Source organism: Pelodiscus sinensis, chromosome 1, assembly GCF_049634645.1.
Source record: "Pelodiscus sinensis isolate JC-2024 chromosome 1, ASM4963464v1, whole genome shotgun sequence".
Lineage (NCBI taxonomy): Eukaryota > Metazoa > Chordata > Testudines > Trionychidae > Pelodiscus > Pelodiscus sinensis.
Window position 1 is genome coordinate 107,095,539 of NC_134711.1, and position 20,995 is coordinate 107,116,533.

Sequence of the window (20,995 nt, forward strand, 5' to 3'; positions counted from 1 at the left end):
TAACTATGACCTGGGAGATATTGGGAATATGGATGAAACGCCTATGACCTTTGATCTTCCAAGCAACAGAACTGTGGCAAGTTTGGGAGACAAAACTATTTTACTAAGAACCACAGGAAATGAAAAAAACCATTTCACAGTCGTTCTGTCATGTTTGGCTAATGGAACTAAGCTGCGGCCTGTCATTATTTTTAAAAGAAAGACCTTGCCTAAAAAGGTCAAATTCCCACCACGAATTCTAGTGCGTGCACATATTAAAGGCTGGATGGATGAAGACAGAACAAAAAAATGGCTGGAAGAAATTTGGAACGGACGACCAGGAGCAACCTTAAAGAAAAAACCATCATTGCTAGTTTGGGATATGTTCAGAGCCCACACATCTGATGACATAAAAAAATTGGCAAAGTCTTCTCAAGTTACTTTGGCAGTTATTCCAGGTGGGCTTACATCTGTATTGCAGCCCCTAGATGTGTGTTTAAATAAACCTTTCAAAGACCGTGTGCGAAAGATGTGGCATGAATGGATGTCATCTGGTCAAGCTCGACTGACAAAAGTTGGAAATCTGAGGAAGCCAGACATAGAATTGATAGCACAGTGGGTTCGTGATGCATGGGAAGAGATTCCAGAGGACCTGGTGCAACGTGCCTTCAAGAAATGTGGCATTAGTAATGCTATGGATGGCAGTGAAGACAGCGCTTTGTATGAGAACGACAGCAGTGATGGTGATGACTGTCAACTCAGTGATGATGACAATGTCTATGCTGATAACCTCACACCAGCTGAAGCTCTGTTTGGACATACAGATGATGAGGAGGAGAACTCCAGTTTTGAAGGATTTTAGCTCTTGTGTGTTAGCTTGGTTGCTGATTGAGCTAAAGTTGTTGTACTTTTAAAGTTACGGTATTTTTGATACCATATTGTTTTTGTTGACCCCCTTTTGCACTTACAGAGCTAGGTTATTGTTTTTCTTTGAAATAAATATTCATGTAATTTTATTGGTATCTATCTTCATTTTTTACATTTACCAGTAGCTGCCTCATTTCCTACCCTAGGCTTATACTCGAGTCAATATTCTCTCCCAGTTCTTTGTGGTAAAATTAGGTGCCTCGGCTTATATTCGGGTCGACTTATACTCGAGTATATACGGTAAGTCATAAGTGCAGGGGTTGCCTGTAACTGGAACGTGATGTTAAGCAATGGTATGGGGAATAGATGATTTTAGTCAAGGACAGTAGAGCAAATGCCTACTGCCCCAAAATCCCTTTGGTTATTTACTGAACACAGAGAGCAGATAGTACCTCACTTCCATCCTAAATGCTCAAACACATGGCAAAATGAATCCAAATTCTGATTTAAACTTAATGCCTGCACCTCTCAGTCATCCAATCTGGTTTAACACCTTTCAGAGAATCTCTTATATTAGATTGTTGGCTCTCCTGACCGCTGCCCCTATTCGTAGCATATATGTTTTACTTGAGGTTTTATTTTAAGTAGTGTACCAAGGAATAGTGTAGAACTGATTAGGTAGGGTCTGGAGCTCATGAGCTAATAAATCCTCCTAAACTTTGTAAAGTGCCTGGTAAAGAGGATGCCAAAGAATGCTCAGATTAGTGCTGGGTACTGGAGATGTAATTGCTAAATAGTGACCCTGATAACTTTCTATCAGACTTATGGAGCATTTCTAAAAACCTCACTTTAGCACAGAGATGGAGGTTTTTCCTGAGCTGATGCTGCCACCTTGCTTGAAGTCACTTTCTCAAGGGTGAGCACTGTATATGAGACATCTTTTAGAAACCTACTGAAAGAAAATGGTTTTGTTTTCCCACCCCCACAGGTTGGATGAAGATGATGATGATTTGGAGGAAGAACATGTGACCAAGGTAAGATGTGGAGGGGCCTATCATCTCCCCTTCACAATGTGTGTAAAAGAACTAGTTTCCTGAGAGCTGCAGTATGGTATGGCACAGAGGGAACTAGGAACCAGGGATCTAGATTACCCCTCAGCTTGTCAAAAGAAGCTTTGTGGATGCCCTGAACTGATAAAGGGATTTCTTGCTACTGTCTTGATTTAAACTGATTGTTTAGACAGTTTATTTGCTAAGATAACTAAGATTTTCTCCCTGAAGTGACTGAAAGTGCACGATACTAGAAATGACCATTACTGCCTACTTGCCACTTGGTTCTCTTAGTGCAGGGGTGGGCAAAAGGGCCTCCTAGGGCCAGATCCGGCCTGTGGAGGCCCTGCCGCTCCCAGGCCAATTACAGCCTGGGGACGGGGAGGAAGCGCATGAAGTTTCCTCTATACTGCCAGGAGCACGCAGTGCTTTGAATCGCCTCATGCTCCTGGCAAGGCGGGAAGAGGCTTTCCATGCTCCCCCGCCTCCAGGCCTTGATTGGTCCTCACATGTGGGATGCTAGTTCTAGAGGCTCAGTCCTCCAATTGAGTCACTCAGGATAGTCAACAGAGTCAAAGGATAATCCTAGGTCTCCAGTCCTCCCATGGATCTGTCTCAAGGTCCCTCCTGTGCAAGTTTTGGGGGTCTTTCCCACCCAGATTCTCTCCTAGCAGGGTAGGTGGACAGCCCTTTGCATGCCCTAAGACTTGGTAATAGAATCCAGGCCTAACCTTGCCATCAAGTTCTGATGGCAAACAGCTGTGTTCTGCAGCCTATGTGCTGTGCTGCTGTTTCCCTGAATTAGTTCCTACTAGTCCACTTTGTGCCAGTGGGCAAAGTAAAGATAGCAGTATGAATCACAAGTAAATCTCAGACCTTCGAAGTCTCGAGTCCTTTTTCTCTGCAGGTCTGGCAGACTCATGATAGGCTGAGGTTCTAGAGCAGGGGTCTCCAAACTTTTCAGCCCGAGGGCCGCATTAACTATCAAACAGCAGTTCGGGGGCCGACTACACACTTGAGGTCCAAATAAAAAACAATCAAAACATGAATGTTGTTTTTAATTATTTATTTAATATTATTTTATTCAGTTATTATTTAATAACACATTGATACACTACACATGAACACCTGTATTAGTGTGAATGGTGAAATTGTTTCCTGGATGCCAAAATAGCAGACATTTCTGGCTTTAGATTTGTTGTCCCTAACATCAACCGTGACCTGAGATTATCATCGGACAAGTTTGTTCTCAAATTGTTCTTCACGTATTTCATTCTTGAAAATGTTTATACGCGAAGGAATTACGCGAAGGAAATTATCACTAAATAAAATAGAGTGCAACATGTTTCGAAATCAGACGCTAATTGACACCAACACCTCCTCATCGCAACAGTCAACCGCAACTGGCAAACTGTGATCAAAATAATCAAGTCTTGAACCAGCAGCAAACCATTTAAAAACTCCGCCACTAGATGGCGTTATATCATCTCATTGACTGTGAACGGAAGTAGAAAAAGTAAGCAGCGAATAAGGTTTTGCAATGTAATGATCGGTTGGAAAACATAATGCACTACTGCGTGCCTCTATTTTAATTCGGTAAAAACATAACGTCCACGTAAGCGGCGGCTGATCTTGGCAGGATACACGTAAATTTCCGTAATTTTTTTTCCGTAGACAAAAAGGTCTCCACGGGCTGGATGAGAGGGCCTCGCGGGCCGCATCCGGCCCGCGGGCCGTAGTTTGGAGACCCCTGTTCTAGAGGGCTGACCTTCCTCAGTGCTCCTTCCAAGGAGCTAAGAGTAGCTCTATTCACCTCTACTGGTTGCTGCTATTGAATTGGACTGGTCTCCATTTGAGCTCCTTCTGAAACCCATGTTTTGCCTGTGTAGCATGGTGGGGCTGCTTAGGCCCAAGTAGCTGCTCAACACTTTCCTTTCTAGTCTGTGGTTTGTACACTCAGTTACAGGACCTTTGTCAAGGGTGCTACCAAAACCAGGCTCTGAAAATTGGTAATGTTTCTGTTGTTCACTTGTGTGGATGCCAGTGATGATAGCTTGAGTTTGGCTTTGCTGCTTATCTGGCATTCCCTGTAGATGCCCATACTGTAGGCCTGTGGAATCAACTAAAATAAACCCAAGAACATGGGGTGTGAGGCAGGAGGGGAAAGGCTATCAAGTAATTTTTTGAATGTTGTGCATACCTTCATATCACTGAACATGTACCCCACCTTGTATTTATGATGTTCTTGGTAGAAGGGAGGAACTTTCTCTTGAGTTCCTCTAGCCTCCCTTTTTTGTTTCATCACAGATTTACTACTGCAGCCGCACACACTCCCAGCTGGCTCAGTTTGTGCATGAAGTTCAGAAGAGCCCTTTCGGTGAGGAGATACGGCTAGTGTCCCTCGGGTCCAGGCAGGTATGCAACACTATGAAGTGGTTCTTAGAGGAACTGAAATGCTGTCCGATGAATGTAACAGCCCAGGAGACGAGAGCGATATGACAGTGAAGTCACTGTAAATGCTTAGTTAAAGTATTTGAGACTCGCTTTTTCAGGTGCCCAAATTTTGCTCATCCAAAAGTGACATTAGCAATGGGGATATTAAAAAGTGAATAACTGGGTAACCATGTAACTAATGAAATTTTTAGCGATTGCATGTTATACGCACCTACTTGCCTACCCTGTTCCCAGGGGATTGGCTGCTGCCCCACACTGCTGCCTCGGATACAGAGCCAGCAGTATGGGGTGGCAGTCAGCTCCATGGGAGCCTGTGTGTAACTGTTCATGGTTAACTGTATAAACAATTATATCTTTACCTCTCTAATTAGTAATGAACAGGCTTAGCTTAGGTTGTTAAAATCAGAGAAGACACTGGCCTTCCCTAATCTTTTGAATCTGACATTGTACCGTGCTTCATTCCCACATTATGTGCTTGGGGTGAGACTCTCATGGGGTTCCCAGAACGATGAGCCACTAAGTTACCCCTCTCAGACACAACAAGTGAGACCTTTGCTGCCGCTGAGCCATGTTTCAGCTCCTTGACATGTCAGGCTGGACTGCAAACTCTTCAGGACTCTGCCGGTCCAAATCTGTAACCATCAATGAGCCTCAATTCCAGAGTTCTTTGGAGGGAATCTCTGTGGAGTGCACAGCTCTTCTTGCTGCAGCGGAATCTTGTCAGATTTGTTACTTTCTTTTTAAAGGCGCATTGTAACAGCTTACAAACTTAACAGGGATTGACAAATCCTCCTCTTGAGTAAAAGCACTGAGTTGTTTTATGATAAAAGTAACAAAAGGGCATAGATTTAAGTCAGGGGTCAGCGACCTTTTCAAACCAAAGAGGCAAATTACCGTAAAATTCAGAACAAGTGGTCAACAAAGAGCCGGATAAGAATGCCAATTTACACGACTGAAAATATTATACAACTTAATATTATTGATAATTGACATGATTAATAATAGCATAAATGAAACATTATGTATTCAAACTTTATTTAACAGGACTTCTGTTGTTACATCTTTTTGCACATTTCTTTGAAGTTTATATCATAACTGGTCAAATTCAGCTTCATGCACGTATTCAGGCTGTCTTCTGACAATCTTGAGAGCAAAGTACCCTTGATGTGATTCAAATGAGAGAAAGCCTGCTCATACGTATAGGTGGAGCCAAACATTGAAAGTAAGGCCAAGCTGATATTCTGCATGGTGTTGTATGTAACAGGAAGTTCTTTCCAAATTTGCAGAATCAGATTATCATCGCGTTCCGATTTTTTTTTTTTCATGTCAGTCCGTTTGTGGAGTTTTGCCAATTCTGGAGATTGTCGAGCAAGGCATTCTAAATCAGAATTCAGCTTAATGAATTTTTCCACCCAGATATCTGACTCCTTGAAATCTATCATTTCCATTTCCAAATTGCTGACTGAGATGCCTGGAATGACTGTCAAATCCAGTTCTTCAAGGGATGCTGTATGTGGACTAGGAATGTAAATTTCGATTAATCAGCTAATCGAGTAGTCGATGGAATTTCCATCAACAACTCGATTAGTCGATAAGGGGGGCGCTTGCTATCCCACTTCATCTCTCCCTTTGAAATATACAAGATCTGCCCGTGGCTCTTGTATATTTCAACGGGAGAGAGCAGGTTCCCTCTGCCTCTCTCCCTTTGAAATGTACAGGAGCCACCCTCAGCTCTTGTGTATTTCTTGTAGGTTTTCCTCTACCTTTCTGCTTTTGAAATGTACAAGAGCCATTGGAACTCTTGTACATTTCAAAGGGAGAGAGAGCGCAGGAATCCATGCCAGCAGGGAGCAAAGCAGTCCCTGCTGGCACAGGTTCCCCTCTGTGCCTCTTCCTTTGAAATGTACAAGGGTTGCAAGTGGCTCTTGTATATTCCAAAGGGAGAGGAACAGCAGTGGGACTGGTGTGAGCGGGACTGTTTCAATCCCTGCTCACGCCATTTTCCCACTGCCCCTGTGTAGATGATGCTGAGGGGGGATCCTTTTTAAGCTGGCTCCTCCCGGCACCGGCTTGGGCTCCCCCCTTGCTGCCTCTCTGATTGAGGCAGCAAGTGGGGGGGAGAAGCAACTAGTTGAGTCAAGGGATAACTCAGTGGTGTGAGCATTGGCCTGATAAACCCAGGGTTGTGAGTTCAATCCTTGAGGGGGCCGTTTAGGGATCTGGGGCAAATCTGTCAGGGATAGTACTTGGTTCTGCCATGAGGGCAGGGGACTGGACTCAATGACCTCTCAAGGTCCCTTATATGAGATAGGTATATAAGTCTTTTTCCAAACAGCCTTTCTCATTCTGTTTCTCGCTAAGAACCTGTGTGTGAACGAGGAGGTGAGCCGTCTGGGGGCCGTCCAGCTGATCAATGACCGCTGTATGGAAATGCAGAAGAACAAACATGGTATGAGCGCTTTCTAACCTGAACTACTGAGGAATCAAGTGCTCCTAAAATCAGTGTGAACGCGTTTCCAGTGCAGTGCACTTTGGCTGGCTGCTGATACCATTGTTTATGGAGGTACAAAGGGCTTTTTTCAAATACTGCTGTTTCCCATTTGGGAAGTGTGGCTTGTCTCTAATTTAGCTAGGCCAGGGATGTTTGTTTCAAAGGGAGAGTGTCATTTCCAGCTGGACTTTGGAGCTTTGTGCATCAACAGGTGTGACCCAGACTACTGCTTCAGTGAGTGAAAGGTTGTGTGGTAGATATGGAAAAGTTGTCTAGAATAGGAGCTAGAATTCAGGATTTTTTTCCTGTAGATCTAATTCCAGCTTTGCCACTGGGGACAATCCTTCTTTAAAGTACCACCCACTGAGATGCTCGTTCTTCAGCCTCTAGTCCAAGACTGTGGCCTTTAATGTGGAGGTGGTTGGGTAGATTGTGAGCCAGAGTTCCTGCTTGGACCAGCTCCGGAGATTACTAGGCACATTTGACCATGATTAGTGATGGAGCTGAGCTTGCTGCAGACTCCAGACCTTTAATAATAGCTGTCTTGGCTCTTCCCCTGCATTTCTCGAAGCCGTTGCAAGGCCTTTCAAAAATTCAGCCTAGCCTTCCCATCAGGTCCCTTCACAACATTTAATTTTCTCTGTAGGCTTTTGATCTGTGTTTTGGTTATTGTCATTCACGCATTTCCTCTTCCCTCAGAGTACAGTGGTTATCTTTATTGATGTGGAGCCAGATTATCAAAAGCACCTGAGTGGCCAAGAAGGCCACATCCTATTGAAATTCAGGCTGACTAGGGAGCTTTCAAAAGCATTGCTCTCAGCGCTGCTTTTTGCATCTTGCTCTTTATTTTGAAGCGTATTTTTGATTCTGGAAACTTTCACCTGTTGTGTAACTGAAACTGATTGGAATGTTCCAAGGGCAGTTAGTACTGCGGTGATGGGCTTTGTACAGGCACCTGGATGGAATAGAATAGAAAATCCCCGTGGTTAAATTCAGGAGATGGTGACCGCTTGGGTTGCTCCCTGTTACAACTGCCCTTAAGAGCTAAAAATACCTTTAAGAGCTTGGAGAGCGTATAGACTCCAGGAGTGAGAATCCCATGGGAATATCCTCTCCAGAGAAGCAAAAACTAGACTTCCCCTCTGCCCACCTCACAAAGGGGTTAAGATCTTTTGAGATACTTGTGCTCATTGAGTACTTTGAATCTGTCACTGCAAACGGGAGGCTGTTGAGTGGAAGATCCTTGTGTTTATAATTTCCTACTAGTACGAGAGGTGATCCCAAATATGAACACTTTTACAGTCTACTGTTGAAGCCACCTTGTGATATCAGAAGCTGCACAATGGTGTTGGCTGAGAAAAGAAAAAAATTCCAAGCGGCTAAATCTCATGATGGTAAGAGCAGGATCCACTGGGGACAATATTATGTGCAAGTCTTATTCAGTGCTTAGTACAGCATTGGGCACTGTGTGCGCAGTGGGTAGGTAGTGGATGTTCAGATGTGTTGCTGAATCTACTTTGAGATCCATGAATGAAAGGTGCTATAAAAATACACAGCAATTGTTCTGACTCGTGTGGATGTTGCTCATACTTATAGTTCCTTTGTGCCTCCTGCCCTCAGGAAAGAAGAGTGAGGGAGAGGAGTCAGAGGGGAAGAAACGGCGTGTGAGCCGGGCTGTGTGTCCATTTTACTCTTATGAGCAAATGCAGTTTCTCCGGGACGAGGTTCTAGTGAAGGTGAAAGATATTGAGCAGTTGGTAGCCTTGGGCAAGGAGACTAAAGCCTGTCCATATTATGGGAGTCGCTATGCCATTCCTGCTGCCCAGGTGAGAGGCTGTGGCTGTTGGTTAGTAATAGCTTCCTGGCACCTGAAAATAAACTGAGTTGCCTGTTCTCTGTAATGCTGTGTTCCTTAGGTTTCCTGCTGACCCTGTCAACCAAGAACTGGAAAGCTGAGTGTGTTCTACACATCAGCAAAACTACAGCTGATCAAAAAATGGAAATTCCATTTTGAAGGAAAGTCCAGCATTTCAACTTTGGTTCCAGTCTGTTTGGGATGAAAAGTCAAAATATTGAAACTTGTCTCAGAATGAAAAGTTCTGAAAGATTTGGAAATATCAAAATTTTTGGTTCACTCATAGTTGCAATACCAAATTTCCTTACACGGGACATTGTGAGGCTTAATGCTTGCAAGGCATTTTGAGATACTTGGATGAAAGATGACTTAAGTGCTAAGTCGTATTTGTACTGGTACTTTGGTGCCAACCTTGACATGCTAGGACAGGCTGAGCCATTTCCTTTGCTCTCAGTGTATTTTTCTGTCGGAAGAATTTCTCTGTGACCATCTAATAACATGGGAATTTGTGAGAGGCAATCACCTGCAGGTTCCTTGCTAAAATTACATTAATGTAAGTACTTGGGTGGGGGGGAGAACACACCCAGTGGATAGTGCGTGGGACAGACAGTCGAAAGACCCGACTTCTCTTACCAGCTCAGCCGTACGCTTGCTGTAAGATCTTGAGCAAGTCCCCTAGTCTCTATTTTGTTTCCCATCCTTAACAAAAGGGAGTAATATTACTTTCCTGCCTTTGGAAAGCCACTGTTAAATGCCCACTGTTCATACAGTTGAAATAGGTCATTAAGGTTTGGGTTTCTCCTGCAGCTGGTGGTGTTGCCCTACCAGATGCTCCTACATGAATCTACCAGATGCGCTTCTGGGATCAAACTGAAGGATCAGGTGGTGATTATTGATGAGGCCCACAATCTGATAGACACTATAACTTGCATCTATAGCACTGAAGTCAGTGGCTCTCAGGTGAGTTGGGGCTGGATGTCACTGCTCTGTTGATCATTCTTGCATTCTGTATCTAGTCAATGGCAGCTGTAATGGAACCCAGCATTTACGGAGTCCTTAATACCAGCTCTATTTCTGTTGTAGCTGTGCTGTGCCCACTCCCAGCTACTGCAGTACATGGAACGATACAGGTGAGGATCCCAGAGAGGAACAGCTCCACAGTTGCAAGCAGAGGAGATGCCAAGCTTATTTTTCTCTTATCTGCTGTGCCTTGTACTGCTTTTCCCATGAGGAAGGCTATTTGCATTAATGCTCTCACAGATAGAAGGAAAGGGCTGGTTTATTATCTTTGTTTAGAAGCCTTGAAAGCCTGGTTCACAGGCTATGTATTGAGGCAGTGAGAGTGACATTTTAGCATCTGTGGCTTTTTCTCATTTTCTTAAATTCTTTCCTAGTTTCTCTGTCCTACTGCCACATTCAGTGCCATAAACTGAGGTTTTTTGGTTTTTCACATCTCTCCCAGCCTTTGTGTTCTATCTGCATTCATGGCTGAAACAGACTGAATTCTGTTGACCTCCAAGGCAGAATTTGTATACAGTATATCAACCCTATCCAAAAGCTTACATCAGACTTACCAGCTCTGCAGTGAATGATTCTTGCATATAGAGCTAATAAATATAGTTATCCAGCACTTAGCACAATGAGGCCTAAATCCCGATTGGACTTGGGGCACTATTGCAATGTAAATAAAATAATTCTAACCAGTGGAGAGGAAAAAAAATCAGTGCTAGAAACTGTTAAACCCTTGGATTCTTGAAGTGAGGTTGTTAATAGTGCAGTGATTCTGGCATCTGTGAACACTTGGCCAGAGCTTTCGTGGGGGGCCTATATGACTTGATGACTAATGTTTGGGACTTAAAAAGCTGTGTGTAGTGCTGTCCCTGTGGGTCATTCATTCTGGTGTCCAATACCATCAACTCTTCCATAGGAAACGCCTGAAGGCAAAAAACCTGATGTACATTAAACAGATTCTGTATTTGCTGGAGAGGTTTGTGTCCATACTAGGAGGTAAGAAACTTCCACTTAATTGATGCTCCTAAGACCCTGAGCCGGCAGGTGCTTCCTCAGAATTTAACTGCCTCCTCCTCCACTCTGCCAATTTTTTTTATATGAACTAGCTGTTTATATCCTAGCTCAGGCACCTGGTAACTTTGTCAACCTGTTCTGTTTCTGGGGATGTTGACTGCTGGATCCATATGAGGCTTTCATCAGGAGGAGGCAGTAGCTGTAGGTCACTGGGGAAAGAGGCCTTTTTTGTTCCTGTATTCTACAGGTGGGCAAATACTAGCCCACAGGCCAAATCTGGTCTACCATGGTTAGCTCCTGGTGGGCCCCCACTGCTATATTTACTTGCATGGCCACAGGTACAGGCAATCGCATCTCCTGTTGGCTGCAGATCATCGTTCCCAGCCCATGAAAGTAGCAGGAAGCGGTGCGGATGGGATGCCTCTTTCCGCAGCTCCAATTAGCCAGGAACGGTGACCGTGCAGGGAAATATAGTTGTGGTGGCCCACTGGGGTCTAATCACGACGAGCGGTCACTGCGTTGTTGCCCACCCCTATTGTGTTCTTTACAATTTGTCAGACTTGACTTTGCGTGATGGGAGGAATTAAGTGTGCCAAGTTACTAGGATGTCAGTGAGACTACAGTATGGGTGTGACTTAGAGCCCTAAAAGAACAGAATTGCTATACTAGTCATTGTTGAAGCCCCTTGCCTTGGCAGACTCTTAACCATAAAGCAAATTTCTCTTTTGAATATTGCCTTGTATTCTGCTGTGATTCTAGATCCTCTAGAGCTAACCTGGCTCTTTTTGTTTACTTGTCCACTAGGTATTATATTTGTCTTGAGGGGACCTTTTGCCTTCTGTAAAGAACCCTTCATTGTCACTAATAGGAAGATGCAATTTGACACTTTCAGCCCCCCTTTCTCATGCCCTTTTTTCCTTACCTCCTTCGCACCTGGTCCCTCCCTTAAGTACTTCCATCAGGAAATGCAGTGTGTGCAACATCAGGTGTAAGGCTACAGAATTGTGAGCTGGGGATTATTTTCTATTTCTACTATTTTAAAGTCAGAGGCAACAACTAACCTTGTTTTGTCAGTCGGTGGCTTGAGAGGGAACTGTCCCCCGTCAATTGGCACTGTCTACAAAGGGCTTAGTGTCTGTGTGAGAAGATGCTTTGCATTTCTTTAGTCTGTGCAGCATGATAAACCCTTCTAGCGTTTCTATGCATCTGCCGCCTCCTGCACAAAAGTAACATAGGTGGCAGCTTGCAGGGATGCTACAGAATATTTGTCCTATCATGTGGAACTATCCTACAGAGGAAAGGAAAGACACCAGCAGTAAAAGCCAGTGTTTTGACTGTAGAACCACTTTCCAGCCAGTCGGTTAATTCCAGGGTGCTGTTTGTGCAAGAGCTGCATTTCCCCCTTAGCTCATTTAAGTGTGTTGCTTAAGTTTAAAACCCAGTGTGAATCATGCTGCCTTGAACTGGTTTGATTATGTTGCAGGAAATGTGAATCAAAATCCAAACACTCAGAGCATTTCTCAGACAGGTAAGATGTGCTTCTGACTTCCTTGGCCAGCATACAGTTCAGGACGCAGGGGAGACAGATAGTGGTGGGGTGAAGGTCTGTGGGCCCAGCAGGTAATGCATTTTTCTCTTCTCCCAGGGACAGAATTAAAATCCATCAATGATTTCCTGTTTCAGAGTCAGATTGACAATATCAACCTGTTCAAGGTACTGTGAAGATTGTCTTCTGCTAGGACTAAGAGAGGTAAAGTGACTTGCAGCGGGGAGGAGGGGTCATGCAGGAAGCTTGTAGCAGAGCTAAGACTAAATCCCAGATATCTGACTTGGTCCTATGCTTTGATCATTACATTAACCTACTTCCTGCTGACTTATCTCCATTTCCCCACTTGGTCTTAAGGGCTTTCCCCACACACCCACTTTGGTTATGGAAGAATGCTAAAGCTGTGTGCTTCTGCTGAGTATAGTCTCAGGCCATAGGCTGTCAGTGAGTGAAGCAGGGTTATATATGTGGGGGCTGTGATGCTGTCCCCAGGGTTCTCAGAACTAAGCCCAGGAGAGCTTTGCTGGGGCTTTGAACGCGTTTGCTCCCTGCCACACCAGTCCTGTCAGCCTTACGAGCAAGTCCCTTGAGATTCTTCCATTCTTAACCTTGCTTTGCGGGTAATGCTCAGTATGCCTCAGTTCTCCAGAGAGATCTCTGCAGCATCCAGTCCCCCTCACTGGACCCTCACCAAATGTACTAACTCTGCTGTTGCCAGAGTATGCACCAGCCTCTTGGCTCACTGAAGATGCTCTTTCCCTTAGTATACAGCACTGAGAGTGTTCATTAATAAAAACAAGAATAAGTTGATTAATCAATAAGGCTGTGTCTACACTGGCATGAATTTCCGGAACTGCTTAAAACGGAATACTATTCAGTTTTCAGTTTTTCCAGAAAAGGAGCGTCTACATTGGCAGGCTGCTTTTCCGGAAAAGCCCTTTTTCCGGAAAAGCATCTGTGGCCAATGTAGACGCACTTTTCCGGAAAAGAGCCCCGATCGCCATTTTCGCCATCGGGGCTTTTTTCCGGAAAAGACTACTGGGCTGTCTACACTGGCCCTTTTCCAGAACAGTGTTCCGGAATAAGGACTTATGCCCGAGCGGGAGCAGAATAGTTTTTCCGGAATAGCGGCTGATTTTGTACAGTAGAGCATCGTTGCTTTTCTGGAAATTCAAGGGCCAGTGTAGACAGCTCGCAGCTTATTCCGGAAAAGCGGCTGATTTTCTGGAATAAGTGGCCCAGTGTAGACACAGCCTAACAGATTTAAGTGATACTAAGCTCGAGAAAGAGACTGATACAGTTACAAACTAAACAAGTAAAAATACTTTCTCTAGCATTTAAAATTCAACAGTGTACAACTCTGCTCTTAGGCAGTTTCTCCCCTCCAATCAGTACCCCTCCGTTTTCGGCCCACAAGGTTGAAAGATCAACCTTTACAGATTCCAAGAGTGCCAGCCTCTTTTGTTTCATCTGTGATGGGTAACTAAGTGTTCTCTACATTGCAAGGCTTACTGGACTAAAGAGAGGGATTCTTCTGAAGTCTATCCCTAGATAAAGTTGTCTTCCTCTGCTGTTTTATCTCAACCTGTGCTCTGGTTGACTCCTGTAACTTCCATTGTCTCTAGTCTTCTCTTTCCTGTCTGCCTGGCTCTCCAAAGTAACACGTTCCTTTGTTCTCTTCCAAAGGCATTTCAGGAGTGTATTTCCAGCACACCTACAGAACTCTGTACTTATATCATGAAATAATATTAATAATCTGTGTGTTACCAGTTTTTACATGATACTGGAAGTGGGGTCACTCTCACCAGCACCCCTCTCTGATTGCACGTGCCTGCACTCTCTTTGAGGTGGGTCTTTGGTGACTTGGCCCTCTGGCCGAGTCTCACACAGTCTGCTTATGAAATAAAAACCCCTTCCAGGAAACACTCCAACAAGAGGACCTGTCCTAGTACCTCTCAGATTGGCCTCTCTGTCCCTGCAGCCCTCTCTGGGCTCAGTCCTGTAGTCTGGCACTCTTTAAAATGGCCTCAGCTTCAGCATTGAGCTATGCTCTAGGGCTCCCTCCCTGGAGGCAATGTCCTTTCCTTCTCGGGACCTTTCAGGCACTAACTCTTCTGCTAGGTCACTAAAAGAGTTCAGTTCCCTTTCTGGGATCCATCGAAGTCCAGACCACTTTCCCAGTGGTTGGGGTTGGGGGCAGCCCAGGCCTGCCCTCTACTCCCCATCCCAACCTAGGGATCTTAAAGGTAGCAGCAGACTGCTGTGTCCCTTTAACTAAGCTGTGTTGCTGCTAGGATTCCCTGGGCCGCCTCCGCACATTCCTCACTCAGGGCCTTGTCCTGGTTGAGTCTCAGCCAGCAGCCTAGAGTGCCTCCTCTCTCCGGTCTCTACCAATTCTGCTCTGTCTGAGGTCTGGTAGCTCCCTCACCAGCTGCGCTCCTCCAGAACACAACAGAACTACACTGCTCTGCTCTGCAACTCCTTTCATATGGGCCTGGATTGGCTGCTCCCTGCAGGCCTGTGACTGGCTGCATCTCACACTACCGCTCTGGGCAGCTTGAAAAACATTCTGCTGCCCTTTTCAGGGGTGGGGTGTGGCAGGGCTGTGAGATCTTTTTGGCAGTAAGGGAGTGAAGGGCCTAATTCACCCCATCAAATACCCAATACCTAAATATTCTGACCGCAGTGTGTTGGGTGTGCCCATTGTTAATTGGCATAAAGGGGCTCTTAAAGTCTTCAGGCTCAAAGAACATGCTTACTCTGGACTCTAGCAGGTCATTTAGCTGCAACTGTAATAAAGCACAGCTCATGCGAGGCCATGGTTTGCATCACTCTTGTAGGAGAGACTGGGGAAAGGCAGGGGTGAAGGACAGGATAGTTGTCTAGTGGAGAGAGAGGGTTACAGGATGGGGAAGAGGGTTCTGAGTATTAAAGTGCACTCGTCTTTCTCCCACAGGTTCAGCGCTACTGCGAGAAAAGTCTGATCAGCAAAAAGGTATTGTCCCCACTGCTCCGTAACCAGCATGGTAGGACAGTCAGCCTTGTTTAAGTACCAGGGCAGTCTGGCATTTGAAGGGGAGCCTAGCATAGCATAGCAGCTGGGCATGTGGCGACACTCATTATGTGTTCTTCTCATTTATAAAATGGCCCCTGCAGACGTCCCTGACTGTGCTTGGTGTTAGATGTTCACAGTGTTACTGCAGCTAGTAGGCACTGGGAGTGCTAGTCAGTGTTCCTTGTCAACTGAGCACTTGGATGGCCACCCAGGAGAGATTGAGGTGCTTGCCCGCTGATTAGCAGAGCACCCACAGCTCCCATAGCCAGCAGCCTGTATTTCTCACTGGTGCCGCACGTCTGCGCATGCCTTGGTGCACATAACATAATTATTCTACCCATGGATGGAAAACATGAGAAGGATTTCTCACTGGTGCCAGTTCTGCACTGTCTTTTCTGGAACTCTGTAAAACATGCCACCCCTAGTGATTGCATTGTGTGGAAGGGACAAGCACCAGCAGATTTTGATTCAAGGGAGTGAAAAGGTTCTGGCTAGAACTGGGAAGCACTGGGCCATGCCAGACTGCCTGGCTTCTGTGTCACATAGCATGTGGTGAGGGCCTTTGTATGTGATGTGCTGTCAGTGTGCTTGTATCCTTTGTAATTCTGCTATTTATTGGCAGCTTTTTGGATTCGTGGAGAGAGATGGTGCCACCACTGTTGTAAAGACTAACAAGGAAAACCAGAAGATGGCTGGACTGCAGAACTTCCTTCTCACCCTCCATCAGGGGCCTGACAAAGAAGGTGAGTGCAGATGCAGGGTAAAGAGGGGAGGAAGTGAGGTTGTGGAGTTGGCGTCTGTCTCGGACAAGGAGAAGAACCTGGCTTCGGAGCAGTCTCCAGGGTGGGAGACGTGCTGCAGAAACTACCTTAGGGAAGCAAGGGAGGAGTAGGCCTTGAGGAAGGTGAAACCTGGGTTCCTTGCTCTACCTATTCTGTTTGTCAGAGTAGGTGCTATTTACCTGGAAAGATGCGTTCCATTTCTCAGGGAAGTGGAACGTGATCCATAGTATACGCTATAGACCACCTTAGCACCATGGCTAAACCAGCATAACTGTCTAGGGTAGGTGCAGTGTATTGCAATGGTAGGGGTTTTCTGTCCCTAACCAGAACTCTGCTCTCGGAGTAACAGTAGTTAGGTTGATGGAAGCTCTTTTCTATTGACCTAGCTGTGTCTGCACTGGGGTTAGGTTGCCATAGCTTCTGTGCTCAGAAGTGTGGATTTTGCACATCCCTGAGTGCCATCACTTTTTCAACCTGAATTTGAAGTGTAGAGTCTGACTCCTCTGGGAATGGAACCTAAGGTCTGATTGGGTGATTCTCGCCTGCCCCCTTTCTCTTTTGACCTGCAGCTGCTGTTCAGTGCCCTCCTGTGGAGGCTGAGGCTGACCAGCACAAGATGGCATCTCCTCTGATGCAGATTGAAGGATTTCTCTCTGCTCTCACCAATGCAAATCAAGATGGGAGAGTCATCCTCAACCGGCAAGGTACTGGAGCAAAGAGCACTCCAAGAGGCTCAAACAAAGCAGCGTTAAAAGCCACTATCTAGCACAGAGGTGGGCAATAATTTTGAATGGGGAGCCACTCCAAAATTTTGGCAAGTGGTCAAGGACCACACTTCTGTGAAGGGGGTATTCAGTCTGGGCTGGAGGTTGGGTGCAGAAGGGAACTTGAGATAGGGGACTGGGGTGCAAGAGGGAGTGAGGGGTCTGAGAGAGTTTGGGTGAAGGAGGGGGCTGTGATCTGGGACAGGGGATTGGGGTACATAGTCTAGTAGAGAGAATGGATGCAGGAAAGGATTTTGGCCTGGGGGAGGGGCTCTTGGAGGGGGTGCAAGGTCTGGGAGGGAGTTGTGACCTAGGAAAAGGGGTACAGAGAGTTTGGGTGGTGGCCTGGGGCAGGTAGTCAGAGAGGAGAGAGGGGCTGGAGGGCCAGAGGCAGACTCTGGCTGGGAGGTGCTTACCTGCAGAAATCTGAGTCAGACTGTCTGCTGAAGGCTGCTGCTGCTCTGTGTGACTCCGCTCCAGACATGAGCGGGAGAGAAGGAGACGCCTTCTCACACTGCCCCTGCTCCCAGCAAAAATTTTCAGCTCCTATTGTCCGGAAATTGAAAGAATAGCCAGTGGGAGCTGAGATTTTGCTGGGGGACCAGAACAGCAGGAGACATCTCCCTCCCCAGCTGTCCAGAGTGGAGAGCAGCTGGCTTTTAAAAGTGTGAGCCGCTCCCTACCTAGGGGTTTTGGCAAGGTGGCCGTGGGCCGGATCCAGCCCGCTGGCAGCCTCTTGCCCATCCCTGAGCTAGAACCTACTCACCTCACTGATGGGAGACCTAGAAATGCAAATATAATTAGATTGTTTGATTACACTGTAGAAGACTGGACTGTCTCTTCCTGCGCACAGCACCATGGGTCCTGGGGGCAACATAAATAATTGGTGCCAGCTGAAGAGCCGAGCTGGAATGTGTCACTTCTGCTGTTGTTCCCAGAGATGAGCATTCTGTGTAGGGTTCCCATAAAGCTCCAGAAGAAACCTTGCCAGAGTCATCCACTTGACATTGGATCTGGACATCCAAACAATTACTCCTGGGGGAATTCTGTGCCACCATGCAATGCAGAATTTGCACTGAATTAATGTTCTATGCATAATTTATTTTTCCCCCATGCAGAAATGGACTGCTGAGCTGTGGGCTTCCTCTAGGGGCCATTGGATCTGGCAGAGCCCAGCTCCCCAGCCTCAAATAAAAAATACTACTGGGGGTGACAGAGTGGTGGAGGTTCAGACTTTTTCTCCTTCTGGGGGATAGCAGGTGCAGATGTCTAGGCTGGAGGGTGCTCCATGGCTGGGTTTTTTGGGGGGGAAGGAGGCCTGAGCAGCAAGGGCTCTGTGGCAGGACTCTGCATGGGGGGTATTGGTGTCTGGGCTGGGGCCCTGTGGCTGAGCTTTGTGGGGGAGAGAGTGTAGCTGTCTTTCCTACCCCCCCTCCCCGCTGGGCTCTGGGGATAGGGGCAGAGAATCAGGAACTGAATTGTCATTGGGGTTTAAGTGTACTCCGTGGGGATTTTTTTTTGTCTGTTATAGACATACTTGCTGACATGTATTTTGAAATAAATTACCAAAATAATTTAAACTGGAGTGATCATCTAGTGTTACATAAAATACGCAGAATTTTAAAATATTTTGTGCAGAATTCCCCCAGGTCTAAATCATTTAGATAGGAGCAGAGTGCTGCAGGGCCTGCTTTGAATGTGGGATTTCCTCTGCTGTTAATCATAGGTGTTTTGTCTGTCTGTCATCTTCACCCAGGAACTGTAGCTCAGAGCAGCCTCAAATTCCTCTTGCTGAATCCAGCTGTACATTTTGCCAAGGTGCTGCAGGAATGTCGTGCTGTGATCATCGCAGGGGGCACCATGCAGCCGGTGAGGGAGCAAGGTTTCATCTTTAAGATCTAATTGGTTTATCTGGCACCTGCTGCCAATCCATAGGCAGCAGTGTGGGGAGATGGATATTTGCTGTAATTGGGATGATTTAAAATACACTAATGAACAGCTAAGCAACACTAGAACCATGTATTCCCACCCCATTTTAGCATGTTTCTCCATGCTGTTGCCATTGCAGTGATCCAGCTGAGGATAAGGATCAGTTTTCCCATCCTCTGAGCTGCGGGGAAAAGGTGGCAGTCTCTCTGCATATTAGTGTGAGGCCTAGGGACTTTGTGTTTTGCTTTCCCTTCTTTTATTGCTTTTTATTGCATCTCTCAGCAGTCACAGGAAAGCACTGTAGGCACTAAGCAAGTCCCATTGATCCGTTTCTGTGAGGTAGCTACATGATCAGCAATTCCTGATGGTACAAGACTAGCACAGCCCCTCTCCCTCAAAGGCTGTCCATTTTGAACTTCTAGCAATGGGAACGTTAATACCCCCATTGCTGTGCCAGGAGGTTACTCACCCAAACACTTTCAGACATTTTAACCCCTCGGAGTGATGTCTCCATTCTGTCTGCCTGGCCGTGGCTTACGATCTCCCTTCCTTTATCCAAAGGGGCGATGTCCTTGGCCAAGTCTCCCAGCCCTCCAGACACCTAGTTGTGTGGTCTGATCCAGTCCCTCAGGCTGAGTGCAGCTCAAAACTAGCACTGGATAGAAATCCTCTCACTGACCTAATAATACTGATCTTGCCAGAAAGACCTTCCAGAAACATCAGGATTTCAGTAACGTCACAGTAGCACAACCCATCCGTGTTAGGCTTTGTCTACCCCTCTTCCCATGGTATGCAGGTGTATACAACGACAGCACATTCCTGTTTCCTTCCTGCTGTACACCTGTGGGAGGGGAGGGCCACAGCAGTTCTGTTAGGTAATTGTTTATGACAGATATTCCAGTTAGCTAATCTAACTTTACTGAAGCTCAGTTGTTTCTGTTGGGTGAGCGTAAGCCACTAGCATGGTCACACCAGAGGAGAGCGAGTGGCTCCTATGCTGCAGCTCTCAGTAGGGAAAGCCATGTGGAGAGACAAGGGACTAAGACTCTAGGGGAGTGTCTAAATTGTAGGGTGTCTAAATTCTAGCCTGTGCCAGTTGACTTGGGCTTGAGGGGGGCTCGGGCTAAGAGGCTGTCCAGGTGCAGTGTAGACATTTGGGCTCAAGCTCGGCAAAGGGTCTGAGTTTCGGCTGCAATCTGAGCCCCATCACCTACACCACGATATAATAGCCTGAGCCGCGGGTTCTAAGTGCAGCATAGACATATCCTAAGGGGCTCTAGTAGGTTTGGTGCCTGCAGTGACTAACGTGTCCTATTTTGCTGTTATGGAAACTAATAACAGAAGGGAGGGTACTGGCTGTAGGGCCTCTGTGTCCAGTGAAACAGGGATTATCCTTTGGTATCCCTCTAGGAAAGTCACAACTTACCCACCCCTCAAAGCGTGGTTTAGTCACAGTTCTGCTCTGGCATGAGCCTGGCTTGGGGGAGATCTGGAATCTTGGCATCCCAGCATGAGGGGCTTCCATGTGAGAAATCCAGTTGCTGTAGCGACCCTGTGGGATGTGCCCCTATGCACTGCAGGGGTAACCCACGGAGACTGTGGTACCCAGTTATCCATCTTCCCCCGCCATAACTAGCCAGCCTCAGGGAAGGTATTGAGTCTGGTGCCCATAAATGGTAAGGCAGGAGAGTAGAAGAGGGGTGCTGTGGTACTAGAGAGAGGCCCCTGATCAGAGGCAGACCAGAGCTTTGTGGAAAAAAAGCATGGCACAGATAGGATGAGGCTGTTGGACCACAGGGTGGCGCTCCTGCTCTGCACCTACTAGCACTGGCCATAGGAAGCAGTGGGGGGGACTGGCTGCGGCTTTAGCCCATGCTTTGTGGGTTTTCTGCTTTCCTACCTAGAAACAAATGGCTCCCCTGCCCGGCAGAGGGTCCTGCCTCAGGGCCTGGGAAATGTTAATTGCAGCGTGGGATGGGGCAGCTGTGCTGGCCATGGAATTGCAGCATTTACCTGCTAATGAGCATCGCTCTGGGTACTGCTTTGGTTTCAGGCCAGAGCTGCACCTACCATATTACTGCGTCCGTTCATTCCTCTGTGCCCTTGTGTTTCTGGGTCTTAGAGGCACCAAGTATCCAGCACATCTCTTCCCTCTGTCCTTTTCCCCAATCGTTGGCCTGACTCCTCCTCCACCCTTGC

General features: G+C 46.5%; 1 protein-coding gene across 6 annotated transcripts in view; it reads left to right on the forward strand.

The window, feature by feature from the left end:
* Window positions 1-20,995, forward strand: part of DDX11 (DEAD/H-box helicase 11) — a 66,783-nt gene that overhangs the window by 39,349 nt on the left and 6,439 nt on the right. For 5 of the 6 annotated variants that reach the window (XM_075940737.1, XM_075940740.1, XM_075940751.1 and 2 more), the window contains exons 6-18: window positions 1,835-1,880; window positions 4,203-4,310; window positions 6,711-6,798; window positions 8,461-8,666; window positions 9,503-9,655; window positions 9,779-9,825; window positions 10,623-10,702; window positions 12,204-12,248; window positions 12,366-12,433; window positions 15,223-15,261; window positions 15,944-16,064; window positions 16,673-16,807; window positions 18,624-18,736. In XM_075940737.1, the coding sequence (XP_075796852.1) occupies window positions 1,835-1,880; window positions 4,203-4,310; window positions 6,711-6,798; window positions 8,461-8,666; window positions 9,503-9,655; window positions 9,779-9,825; window positions 10,623-10,702; window positions 12,204-12,248; window positions 12,366-12,433; window positions 15,223-15,261; window positions 15,944-16,064; window positions 16,673-16,807; window positions 18,624-18,736 (1,249 nt within the window). Of the gene's footprint in view, window positions 1-1,834; window positions 1,881-4,202; window positions 4,311-6,710; window positions 6,913-8,460; window positions 8,667-9,502; window positions 9,656-9,778; window positions 9,826-10,622; window positions 10,703-12,203; window positions 12,249-12,365; window positions 12,434-15,222; window positions 15,262-15,943; window positions 16,065-16,672; window positions 16,808-18,623; window positions 18,737-20,995 lie in introns of those variants that run through there. The other variant, XM_075940759.1, reaches the window with a different exon arrangement.